The sequence below is a fragment of the Sceloporus undulatus genome, chromosome 2, assembly GCF_019175285.1.
Source record: "Sceloporus undulatus isolate JIND9_A2432 ecotype Alabama chromosome 2, SceUnd_v1.1, whole genome shotgun sequence".
In the NCBI taxonomy this organism is placed as follows: domain Eukaryota; kingdom Metazoa; phylum Chordata; class Lepidosauria; order Squamata; family Phrynosomatidae; genus Sceloporus; species Sceloporus undulatus.
The window spans coordinates 107,387,821-107,401,784 of record NC_056523.1 but is presented as its reverse complement, the minus strand read 5'-3'; the positions used below and the strand labels follow the sequence as shown (position 1 = coordinate 107,401,784).

Sequence of the window (13,964 nt, the reverse complement as noted above, 5' to 3'; positions counted from 1 at the left end):
AGCAAAAACCCAGCAAATCCTGATATAAGATTATATGATGGGAGGGTGGAAGCACAGTCAGAGCTAGACTGTCAGAACAGTAGCAGAGGAGCTGTTTTCATTTCCCCACAGCTGCACCTGAATAAAGCCCTTTGCTTCATTCCCACCTTGAAGAAGGTCGGACCCCTGCTGCATCCTGACTGGTTAATTGTCTCAAAGCCAGCACCAAGCTCACAGGCCTCTGACACCAAGAAAGATGTGTGCCATGGAAAAAAATGGTGGCCCCTGTCCCACACCTCCTTAACCAGGCCTCTAGTTAAGTCAGGAACTATTGCTTTACTCCCGTCACCCTCATCACTGGCTAGGATAGTGGACATGGATGGGTAACTGGAGCTCTAAAATATCTGGAGCCTTAGGCTCCATAGGCCAGTAACTCTGGATGGTTACCTGCTGGAGAAGCTTTAGATGGGGATTCTGCACTGAGCAGAGCATTGGATTAATTCATGAGGCCCTTCCAAATCTTTGATTCCAGGATTCTAAGGCTGTTTGAATTCAAGGAGAGTAAAGTGCTACTTTTATTTAACAGTAGCTACCTCCTTTTTGTGCCTTTAATCTTTAATCTTTTTGTCTTAAGTCTTTAATGCTTGAACAACCCACTTCCCAAGGTCTTGTTCAGATACATTGGGAAATAATAGTTTAGTCAAAACCTAAAGTGGAACTTTTTAGTCTCTTCTCCGTATACATGAAAAAGGTAACACATGAAAAATGGACCACTATGCTGGGAGATAAAGATGGGTACCAGTTTTAAATGAAAAACACAAACCCTACAACATAAAAGGTTTAATGATGAAATTTGTCATTTTTAACTAATTCAGTAGGTAAGTAAATGTCTGCCGCAACTAACAAGACTGTGGTTCTCCCAGCAATGGGAGTTTCATGTATTGCACATTACTGTAGCAGAAAACAATTGGAACTTACCATGCTCATCCAACAAGATGTTATCGGGCTTTATATCCCTAAAATTTAAAAAAAAAAAAGGGAAAAAAAGAGAGACAACAAAACTATCAGTTCAGAACAATGCTATAATTTATAAATATGGCTATAAAAAAACTGGCAGCATCTGACGTTTCTCATATAATTTAAATTCACTGGGATAGAGGAAATATACATAATAGGTTTAAGATACCTGGACCTTTTGATCAGCAAGGATGATATAATAATTATATTACAATATTATAATAATAGCAATACTAGGACCTGATCAGCATGTCATTTCGATTTCTTTGCTCCCTTCTGACTAATCTTCACAGTCATTGAGGAAGGACACAGGCTTTGTGAAACTACGTATCCCAGGTTTCCATAGGGCAGAGCAATATATATTGTTGTGAGCTATTCCTGTTATAATGCAAGCTTGGTCTTGGATGAATTATTAAGACCTACCATCCTTACAGTCCTGCCCTGAGTACAAAAACTGTTGGAATTCTGAGATAGTTACTTCATAGTTCTAGGAAATGAAACGACTGGAAAAATTTGAACTATCACTTTCATGCTATTTGGCAGTATATTGTCTTCCCTTCTTTCCCCTTTGCCTTCTAATTTTTAAGCTTTTTCAGCCAAAGTTCATCACTATAGAAAAGCAGTTAATCATAACATCCTCATTTGCCACCTCACTATTATATGACAATATGTTCAGTCTAATATATTTGGTGATATGCTAAGTACTGACTATTATTGAGGTGGTGCATGCATGAAGCCCATGACTTTAGATAAGAGCTGGAGGCACAACCTTTTAGCTTCTGCTCTAGATCAGTCAACCAGGTTTGTCTCTAAAGAATGTCCTCAACACTCATCTTAAACTGGCAGCTCCCAGTTATTCCATCTACAGGTGCAGCTAAAATGTCAAAAATAAAAGTACTGTTCAATATTGGAAACTCTGCTCTGTTTACTTAGTCAGAATAATCAAATAGCAAAGAGAGAGAAAGTACTTTGGCTGGAGAAATATATGGTTTTTAAATTTTTTGTATTTTTGTGTTTATTTGAAACATTTGTATACTGCATCAAAACTATCTACATATTTGTCACATAGCCAAAGTGTTGCTTTTAAACAAAAAACATGTAAGAAACAATAATGCTCATATTTTTAATTCGAGTACCAGAGATGCCACGAGCCACTAAATCTAAACATTTAAGAATTTGTATGTTTATTTAATTTATATGATGCTTTACTCAAAACCTGGGGCCTAAAAACAAGATCATCTTAAAAACGTGGATAAAAAACATAAACACTGTTAAACAAACATCACACTAAAATGCCATTCAATTTTAAAAAGTATAAAAATCCTTTGAAAACAATAAAAATACAGCACTAAACATGGAAAAGGCTTGTATAGTAATATAAATAACAATAGTTGGTCCAGTCACCACATCTCAGCCTGATTTATCTCACAGGATTGTTGGTAAGGATAAAAAAAGTGCTGAAAAGATTATGGCTTCTGTTCCTTGGAATTAAGCTGGAAAATAAATGTGATACAGGTTCAGTCTTCCTTGTCTGAAATGCTTGGGATCAGAGAGGTGCTTTGGGGTTTTTTTTAAATCTTGAAATAACTTTATTTGTATATATGTACATAACAAGATATCTTGGAGATGTGAACCAAGTCTAAACACAAAATTCATTTATATTCCATATACACCTTATACACATAGCCCAAAGGTAATTTTATACAATATTTTAAATATTGTTCATGAAACAAACTTTATGTAGCTTGAACTCTCAGAAAGCAAAGGTGTCATAATCTTGGCCACCCATAAAAACAGTTTTGGGTTTGGAATATTTTGGATTTCAGAATTCCAGATAAGGAAGACTCATCTTGGAACTACACACATTCCATGAGAAAGATGCTGAAAATGGTTCCTCAAAGCAGGGTTCTGTGAGTGGGACTTAGCTCACTGTGCAGGTGAGCCCAACTGTGTCAGATGTCTCTACTTCAGCTGCCACCAGGAAGCCATAGCAATGGACTAAAATGCTGCATGCATTTGGCCCAACTCATATTATGATCCCAACAAAAACAAAATATCCTTCCCTAGCAATGATAGTCTTTGGTGTTATCAGGATGTGGCAATTGGCTGATGTTCACAAATGGTGCACCATAGAAAGAACACTGGGATTAAAAGAGAAAAATTTATACCATTAAAACTGTGTGTGTGTGTATATATAACTAATATTGTGAGGAAAAGGAACAGAACAATTAAATCAAATTCATTCACTGTAGCAATTGTTTGGACCTGTTTTAAATGAATGCCCCATGCTGTGTTTTTAATAATGAAGGTCAAAAATACATTGAAAAAATATTCCACTTTAGGAAGAGCATTCTGGGCCCAATCTTTGAAATGTAACAGAGAGCAGTAATATAAAATTTTGCTGGTAAAGGCTGTTATCTGTGGCAGGACATGGGCCTGAGTACCAGTACTTTCAGATAAGACACACAATCACAGATTAATTATAAAGAAAATGATACAAGTCTATTTATAATGGACTGGCATAATATATATATATATATATATATATATATATATATATATATATATTGAAAGAAGTATAAAATACACTTGGCAGAGCTATGAAATAGTATTCTGGATAATGTAATCTCGAATAGGACCTCAAAACAGCATACTGTATATTACATATTACAGTAAAACATTGTTGAGAACTTTTCCCTTCTTTTTTGGCTATGCTTATTTTTCCAAGTGGTTGTAAACATTAGTATGCCTTTACCAGGTAATGATTTTCAATGATTCTTTTTTAAAAAAGATTATATAAATGAAAATTGCAAAGATATTTTCCCTTGGAACAAGCACAGCAGGTAGCACAGGCTTTGACATTTCTATTTCTTTCCTTAATGCATCACACTCCTTTTCCCAAACACATAGTACCCTCAGTGAGGCATTTAGGACATGCTTAGTCCATTACAGGTACTTTTACAAAATAGTAAAAAGCTCCCATTGCGTAAAGGTGCAATTGCAGAAATAATCTAATGGCAAAAAATCTCAGTATATTTTAGAGTGTATCGACTGGCCTGCAGCAGGCCTCCTCCACAGCAACTCAGCTACATGGTGAGGCAACTAGTCTGTGTTCTGGATATGACTTTCAGGTTTTCTTTTAACAAAAATGCTTTTATACAAGTGACATACTGTTCTTTCTTTCAAAGCCTCTCTATTCTCTATGCTAAATATTAGCCTCACCCCAAAGATCCACTTCAGAGGTCACAATGCAAGAGACTCAACAGAGAGCTCTTGTACGCTATCCTCACTAGTTTTTACTGGGACAAAAGTCCCAAGACACTGCAGCCCAAGGGAAATGTACCATTAACAATAAGAGATCACTTTGTAAAGCAGAATCCTTGGAGAGGTGAGAGCCAACATATACATGCTAGACTCTTGCCCTTTCTGGTTCATTATTTAGTAAATCAGAGGTGGAATAGCAATGGCCAAGTGGATAAAGGAATTAGTTAATGCCTCATGACAACAAGACAGGTTCAAGTGGGCCTAAAGAGGCATGTATAAGAACTCCGTTGAAAAAGTTCTCCCTGAATCCCACCCTACTGGATAATCACTAACCAGTCTCCATTTCATAGAATCATAGAATAGAATCATAGAGTTGGAAGAGACCTCAAGGGCCATCCAGTCCAAGCGCCTACCATGCAGGAACTCTCTGGGAATGCAGCAGAGTATGTGGTGGCTTCCTAGCTCAAGTAGTTCCTGATGAGACAGATTATCTAGGTCCATTTCAATCTGGCTTCTGCCCTAGTTATGCTATAGAGGCAGATTTGGTTGTCTTGGCAGACTATTATTATTATTATTATTATTTTCTTATATCCCACCTTTCTCCCAAGACCTGGACGGAGTACTGTGACTCTGCCTGTTCTGCAGCACCTCTGAGTAACTTTTGGTGACATTGTCTGGACTGCCTTGTTGGGATGGGACTTGGAGGCACTGTTCTATGGTGGCTCTGTTCCTTCCCAAGGTGATACTTGGTTTTGGGGTTCCTTGGGTTCTGTTTCATTCCCCCATGCTATTTAACACATACATGAAATTGCTGACATAGATTGTCTGGAGGCTTAGAGTCACTAGTATGCTATATCCTCCAACGTTTCATAGAGGAAAACTGGGACACGTGTGGCCAAGCAACATCAAAGTATGGTCAAGATGGCAAGTTAGTAATGAGGAAGAACATACAAACTAGGACAGGCTACAGCTGTTTGCTTTTGCCTGAGCCTACTGAGACAATGAAGATTCAGACAACTCCTCTCCCACTTTTTCAGATGCTTTAAAAAATTCCCAGTTTCTCTCTCCTCAGCTGATGCAAATTGAGTTCAAAATGCAAAGAGTCTCTTATAATAATTTGTAAACAGTACTAGTAAACAACAATAACAAAGCTACCACCAAGACATAAAGTACCATTCAAATTGCTAGATGTTGAGTTTCTGAATGTACTGATATTCATACTGAGTTTAGGATTTTGTGTTATCTTTTGTTAACATTAACACTCCATTAATTAAACTTCCAATTTTTAAACAATATTTCATAGATTACTATTCCTAGCTTTCCAAAACGTAATCAAACCTAGTAACACTTTTTTCCTGCTTAAATCTTGCTTTGGACTATATTTTGGTTGATGTAATGTGCTTTTTCATTATCTGTCATTTTTTGAAGTCATCATAATGCACCATAACACATTCCAAATCAATATATCAAAACCAAGTAATCCTAATTATTCCCCCCCCCTTTTTTTTTTTTTTAAAAAAGACTGTTATCCACATATATCTATGTAATGAAACTTAGTTTGTCCATTAGGGCGACAGGGAGTGGTTTTCTCAAACCATGGAAGAGAGCAAAATATTTCTTCTTTTTTTTTGCTAAACTAAAGTGGCAACTGATATGCCTGCTCTATGCACCTGACTGACTTTACAAGAAATTACCTGAGTTTAATAGGCTAATTACATTGCTTCCCGGCATCTGCCATGGGAATTAAGCAAGTGACATGTAATTTAATACACAATACAAAGAGCATGGAAAATACCATTCAGACATACTGACACCCATTTGAAAAAGGGGGTCCAAGATTTGGTTTAGCACCTATGAACCAGTTACTGCACTAGGGAAATCAAATTGTATTATTTAGATCTAGGATGCATAATGATTTTCTCACCACCGATAGCAGGTCTATTGGTATTTAAACACACACACACGATAAATTCATTGTGTCTCCGCAGAGCTTTGTTTTTTTACAAAGTAAACAGTTGTATGTGCATCTCTTGAGGATTCCAAGTACAGATGTTGTATTGTACAGTTAAGGTGCTGCTTTATTGATTTAATGCCACCCCACTTGGGAATGGTCTTAATTATAAGACATAAAACCTTCCAGGAGGCCAAAACTGTTTCATCATGTTACATTTATCATATTTATATAACATGTTTTTCATACTGCCAAGGCTTTCAGGAGGCTTCCAGTAACTATACCTCTCATCGTTTCCTAATAACGTCTGCATTTTATCATTTTAACCAGATGTAGAAGGCCACAGTTTAACAAAGCACTGGTAGAAATCAATAGAAATAAATGTTTTTGATAGTGCCTCCTATGCATAAAATGTGTTACTAGCCAAAACAAAATAAAAATAAAAAAATAACCCCTTTATTAGTTGAATGTTCCTAACATGCCATCATGCTATTTAGATAATTTCTCTAAAGGGTAGGAACGCTGGTAATGGAGGGAGAAGAGAGAGAACTTATTACAAAGTAATATACATATCCTCTCCCCAAGGCTGGGACACAAAGTGGCCAATGGAAGATGGGCTCCCAATGGTTATATAGTGCAGAGGCAAAGAAAGAAAATAAAAATGCACAAGTGTGACCCATTTGCCCCTCAGCAGTTCTGACAACTGTGCAAGCAGTTTAACAACAGAAGAAAATCTACTCCCCCAGCCCATTCCCTGTCTCCATATCTTTCCCCAGCCTCAAACTGCAAAGCTAATGCAAAAAGTATCAAACAAGGTCACTAATATAAACTGACTCTTTCAGGCCACTGGACAGCTGTTAAACTTTTGTCCATGATGTCAACAAGAACCGTAGAACCCATCTGCCTGATGGCAGAGGCCCAACTCACTACAACATGTAAAACACTAAGTTCCTAAACACCTGCTGAGATATAAAGGTCTTCAAGTGCTAATGAAAAGCCAGCAAGGAGAGAGCCATATACAAGAGGTCATTTGTTATTTTCCCATTAGCAAGCACTTCTACTCAGTACTGGTAAATCAAGGGCAAAACAAATATGTTAGCCTGGAGCTAGTCTTCTGGGGAGATTTACAGGAATAACATTTGCAAGTGTGAGACTTGAGACAAAAGCAATTTAGAAAGAAAGGGGGGAAATTTTATTTCACCACAGACTGCCCAAGTTTCAGACAACATATTGTAGGATACACTGTTTCACAGCATTAATGAAGCACATGGGAAACTTCATTCCATATGTAAACTACACTATATCAATAAGGTGTACCTGGCAATAGTACAAAATGTTTCAACTGTTAATATAAAAATGGTGAAACCTATAGGAAGCCAGCTTCTGATTTTCTTTTTATGTACCTCTTTGAAGATACATCCCACTGTTCCCTTTGAAAGTTATGCAGAAAAAACGTACTATCTATCTTTACAGATTCTAAAAGCCATCATCTGCAGACACAGAGACAATTGTCTTAAGGCATCATGCAATCATATGCAAATTACAATTTAAAATGGAGCATGTGTTTTCTGGATAACATGTGTCCTGTGGTACCAATGCTTGGACAACAACTACATGAGCAAAGGGGTACAAAGAAGGGGGGAGGTTTTGCCAGTACCTTCCTCTGAACTATGGCCTACAGCACTTGGTATTCATTGATGATTTCTCATCCATGTACCAACCAGGGCTGACCCTCTTTAGCTTCCATGATTGGATGGGATCTGGTGCCATGTTAGGAAAAAGGTGAGATATAAAATAAATAATGCTGGAGCTCAGCATTACTAGGGGCAGTACATGTATGTGTATACTTTGTGGAGTACACAGCAATACATTATACATATAAAGAACAAATTTCAGCATCTTATTCAATTCATGATGGATGGACCCATCTCTCTGCAATTTATATAAAACAATTTAAAGGAGTAAATTGGACGGGCATTTCTGGGAATGTTATTTTAGTTCAAATGTTCATTCCTTACAACCCTATTATTTTAGTTGGTACATCGATCTCTTCCCAACCAGGATTTGCTGAAAATGCAGAATGATATGAATGAATCTGAATGAATCTTTATTTGTATACCGCTATTCCCATGATCACAGCGGTTTACAACAGTATATACTCCACTGTGCAGCATGTTTACAAATGTATCCCTGGTTTTGGGGTATTATTATTATTATTATTATTAGCTTATGCAGTCTAGGGGTGTCTAAAATCTAAAACCAGAATGTAGAGCCAATCACATGAAAATAATGGAGCAAGACAGTATTTTGTGAAAAGGTCAAGTCAGTGGTGCTTTATTTTAAAAAATCAATAATAAACAGCACATGCCTAGATCTGACCTGCTGGTCAGAAACACAACAAAAGCATTTAATTATCTTCTGAAAGGATCTGATTTTTTTCCCCCAGAACAAATAATGTCACCAATGTCTTCATGGTATATAGCATTGTATATAGCATTGCTCATGTATAGAGAGTGATTTTTAAAAACAAACAGCCACCACATATTTATTGTTAAAAGGAATTAAAGTCTTCAAATATATTAAATGCAAACTGTTTCAAGCAATATTGTTTTCATGTAAAAGTGGCATAGAACACATCAGTTACTCCTGCCCAAATGCAGCCTTTCAGTTATTTATTGAGATTTTATTTCAGGTAACAAGAAAGTGTTACGTGTTTATGGATTTTATGGATTTACATACAGAGAACATGGGGTGCTAAAAGATCAGCTCAATCCTAAATAGCCCAGCTGTTGGTCCCATCTTGTTACATACCCTTTGATCACTCTTCTTTTCTCTCCCACCTCATTTTTTAATGAGTAGGTTTCATCTTTGTTGCAAGAGATGGTCATGGAAGAAATGTAATATGCTGGTAAAGTAATCAATAGCTTTGTATCTTGCTGCAATAGAATTATCTTGATAGACTCTAGAGTTATGTTGTCTTGTGCTCAAATGGTCTAGTAACTCATTATAAAAGGGGGTAGCACATAAGTGGCACCAACTTATATCTCCTTACATTTATCATCTCATCACTTTTGCATCTTTTGGTCACACTATCCAGCTCATGATAACTCCCTCCACAACAAGGGTATCAATTTAGCCATTAAAAGACTAAAATTCAAATAAGTGCAAAAATAAAAATAAAAAGATCATTCTCTTTCTCTCAACCTTCACCTCAATTCTTTTATACTGTTGTATGCTTTAAGATCAAGCAATCATAGGAAATACATTACCAGCAAGCCTCTTGGCCCAACACACTTTCCACACCTCCACAAACCCCAAGCAAACCAACCTTATTGCTTCTCAGTCTCACCAACTGTAATTCATCTTCATTCATTATTTAGTGGCTGCACAAACAGGTGAAGAGCAGAAAAAGTTAACCTTATACCTTCATTACTACACTGTTTTGTTTCAAAGGCTCCTCTGGTTGCAAAAGCATGAAATAGGCAGTTGAATCTGACCAAGTGTAAAAAGTTAAACAAATTACAAAGAAAGCTAAGGTGTACGCTTTTAAAAATGCAGATCGCAGAAGGTCAAAGATACTGAAAGACACAAAAGCTGTAGCAAGACAATTCTATCTTTGTATTGAAGTATATAAGAAGCTTCAAAAAGGAAATGTGCTATAGCTATTGTTGTTGTTCTGTGTTTTCAAGTCGTTTCCAACTTATGGCAACCCTAAGGCACACCTATCATGGGGCTTTCTTGATCTGAGAGTGTGTCTCACCCAAGGTTAACCAGTGGATTTACATGGCCGAGCAGGGACCCAAACTCTGATCTCCAGTATTATAGTCCAATGCTCAACCACTACAACAATCTGGCTTTCATAGCTATACTTTTAATTTACGACTGCCTTGGGCTTCATGCTAGGAAAAAGGTGAGATATAAAATAAATAAATAAAATAACACAAAATGCTGATATTCCAAGCTAAGTGCTGTGTATATCATATTTGGAAATTTCAGATTAAACCATCACTATTCTGAAAGCTGAGAGTTCCACAGTGATCCTATAAACTTCAGTGTCCATGGTACATTAGGAGTGAAGAAATGGCAACAACATCCACTGCAATGTTTCACTATGACAGGAGAGTTCGAAAGAAAAATGGAAACCTCCTTATACAGGATGAACATATGTCATCTAAATGAGGCATTCAGGAAAATAAGATCAGCTCATAAAATCATTTACTAAGACAGAGATGAGCATCATAAAGCCCTCCAAACGTTTTCAGACTGCAACTCTCAGATGCATCTGTTAACATGGCTAGTGGTGAGGGATGATGGGAACTGCAATTCAACAAGATCTAGAGGATGACAAGATTACCAACCCTTTACTAAGAATTAAATGTTTTCACGTTTACTACTCTAAGAAGCTTTTCATGCCGGCTCAATGTCATGACAGAACTCAGTAGTATTCTGTTAATAGAGGGCAGAAGTCGGTAACTTTTGGCCCTCCGCCTAAATGCTTTGGACTATAACTCAAGTCAGTCACAGGCTACAGTGAGGTATTACTGGAACTGTACTGCAACTATACTGAAGGTGTATGGGTTGGAGAAGGCTACTCTAGAAGCTACACACAAAGGATATTTTTGGCCACTATAACATAGTGGCAAAAGTTATAATACCAGATTGATCCTTGTTGGTTTTAAAAATGTATAAATATTTTTACAGATTGAATTAATTAAATTAAACTTAAGATTTTCATGCTAAAATTAACATACTTCATGAAACAAACAAACAAACAAACAAAAAGCTTCATTTATATACAAACATTCATACTGAACTAGCAGTGTCTAAGCGGTTTACAACTGTAAGCTAATTGCCCCCAACAATCTGGATACTCATTTTGAAGGATACCTCTGAAGGATACAAGCCTGAGTCAAGCTTGAGCCCTTTCGCTGGTATTGAACTCGCAACCTTATGGTAACATTTTACCATATATGTATTATTCTATAAAAAATATAGGTTTCATTTCTATAGAGAGAAATCAAGTGTAACAGAATTTTTTTAAAAAAATGCAAAACAATTTATATTTTTAAAATCTGCTTTAAAATCAAATAAAACAAAGTAAAATAAAACCTCACTTATTATCCATCCTGCTTCGTGAGGTTACTGGTCGCAAGCTACTTTAATCACACCATGTGACTACCCCATGTGTTACATTTATTCAGAACACTTTACTGGAATAATTTTATAGATACAATTAATGTTAAATAGGCTAAGTATACCAATATTTGTATTCTTTGAACTTCATCACTTTTATAACATTTTAATTTGCATTTCTCATGCAATGATATTTTTAATTCCCAGGACACTAGATTATTATTACACTCACACTGCATAAAAACATATGAAGTGGAAAGTAACAAGGTTCTGATGGGATGCAATTATGCACTTACAGCTGAATCATACAGTATTTACTCAAGCCAGAATTCTATTAAATGCATTTTTATTGAACTTCAAACTCTGAAGTGTTTCTATTGAGGTTGTCCTTGGAATAACACGTCACATCCATATATATGACAGAGAAACAGACCATCAATTCTGGTGATAAACCAGATAACCATGCAACCAAGCCCACCGATTCTTGAGAAACTGTACTCCCACTCTGCCATCAACTACACAGCTGAAAGTCATAGCTAAAAGTTGGAGATATTATGTTTCCAAGAGAGAGATAACAAAGACAAAGACCCTATTATCAGATGATATTATCAGATAATGACCAATTGTCAATTAAAAATAAAAGTATTCAAATGAACTCTGTTATCAGAATTTGTCTTCTGCAATAATAATCTGTGGATAAAAGACATCTTTGGCCAAGGTTCTAAAGTTATCAAATGTTCTATGAGAAAGATGTTCTAATGACTCATCTATATCTGCTTGTAGTTGTTGTATGCCTTCAAATCATTTCTGATATATGGCGAAACAATCACTGGATTTTCTTAACAAAATTTATTGAGAGAGGGTTTGTCTTTGTCTTCCTCTGAGAGTGAGAAAAGTGTGACTCATCCAAGTTTACCCAGTGGGTTTCCTGCCCTGAGTGGAGGATTCAAACCCTGGTCTCCAGGAGTTCTAGCGCAGCACTCAAACCACTACACTGCAGTGGCTTTTTTACATGCATACATTAATGGGACTCACTCCCAGAGACAAGACCAACAGGGTCATCCCAGCAAAGTACCGTCAGACCTAGATAGCTTTGACGAAGGAAGGGGTCATTGGCAGATTGTCTTCCAGTCTTCTCTCACACACATACAACCCATCCACTAGTGTTGTCCCTAATTCATATTTATTCCACAAACATGCCCCAAATGTTTCATGCACATATAACATGAAATCTGGCCTAAGTATGTGTAATGTTGTTGCTGCTGCTGTTGCTGCTGCTGTTATGTGCCATTATGTCATTTTTTACAGAGGGGTTTCCCTTTGCCATCTTCTAAGACCAAGAACATGTGACTTGCCAATGGTTTTATGCTCAAGCAGGGAACTGAACCCTGATTTCCTGAGTCATAGTCCAATGCTCAGACCACTACACCATGCTGGGTTTATTATTATTAGCATCATCTAAATATTGAACAAAGTATTCAGAATGATAGACAAATGTACCTTACAGCTACAGTAATGGCAATACTTAGCAAAGGTGTAATGTCTCTTTCTCCCATTATACATCCCAGCTGTAGGAATGGTAATTTATATTGCCTTTTTGCATTTATCAATGTGGACCACAGGTGGCAAAGCCATAGGTAATAAAGACAGCTTTGAAAATATTTTTAAAGCCCCACTACCACACAATTTTTGAGATAGACAGACAGACAGACAGACAGACAGACACTTGTAGGGAAGAATAAACTGTGTTTTCCTTTCACAGTTTATCTATCAGATAGTAACTGAAATATCTACTCACATGCTTTCATTCCGGTTGGCCACATTCAGGCTGAATATTCATCCACCAAGGTTAGTGAGTCAGAAAGTGTTATTATGCTTTGGCACCATGCATACCCAAAAGAATTCATAAAGGCTAACTGTTGTAAGATTGATATTTGAGAACCAAAACAGTGTATTCTAAAAGCCCATGGCTTACCTGTGGATAATGTTCATGCTCTGGAGATAGTCCAGTGCCAATGCTAGCTCACAGATGAACAATTTCACAGTACCCTCTTGGAAACGGACATTTTGCTGTAGGTGGTAACGCAGATCCCCTCCAAGAAGCAGGTCCACCACCATGAACATGTCTTCCTCATCCTGGAATGAGTACCTAAAATGGGATACACAGCACAGAAAGAGCACATCTTGATTTGTGTATGGTCAGAGTGACAAGAGCTATGAAATTGCTCCTCCTGTGCCAGTGCAAAGCCTAAGTTGCACAGCACAGTAAGCTATGTGCATGGACTGCTGGTGGCATCAGTGTTAGAGTAACCCTACAGTTATGGATTTAGGCCATGTGTGCATAGCAAACAGCAAATTAACTGAAAAATGACTTGTCCTGATTAAACTGGGCTACTACTATGGACATGTGGTCAGAGCAGAATGTGTATGTTGTGTGCCTTCAAGCAGGGACGTAGCTAGGATTTTAGGAAGGGGGGGGGGGCCCGACTAAGGGCCCCCATTTTTAGGGGGCTTGGGGGGGGGGGCCCGGCGGCCCCCCCCTTTCTTTTTTCTAATGGAAGGGGGGGGTCCGGACCCCCAGAACCCCCCCCCCTGGCTACGTCCCTGCTTCAAGTCATTT

At 37.3% G+C, this 13,964-nt stretch overlaps 1 protein-coding gene across 1 annotated transcript in view; it reads right to left on the bottom strand.

Annotated features, from left to right (window-relative positions):
• STK32A (serine/threonine kinase 32A) overlaps positions 1-13,964 on the bottom strand; it is a 106,164-nt gene that overhangs the window by 33,893 nt on the left and 58,307 nt on the right. Inside the window, exons 6-7 of the mRNA XM_042447224.1 lie at positions 13,320-13,493; positions 958-995 (exon numbers count right to left, since the gene is read on the bottom strand). Coding sequence (XP_042303158.1) covers positions 958-995; positions 13,320-13,493 — 212 coding nt within the window. The remainder of the gene's footprint in view (positions 1-957; positions 996-13,319; positions 13,494-13,964) is intronic.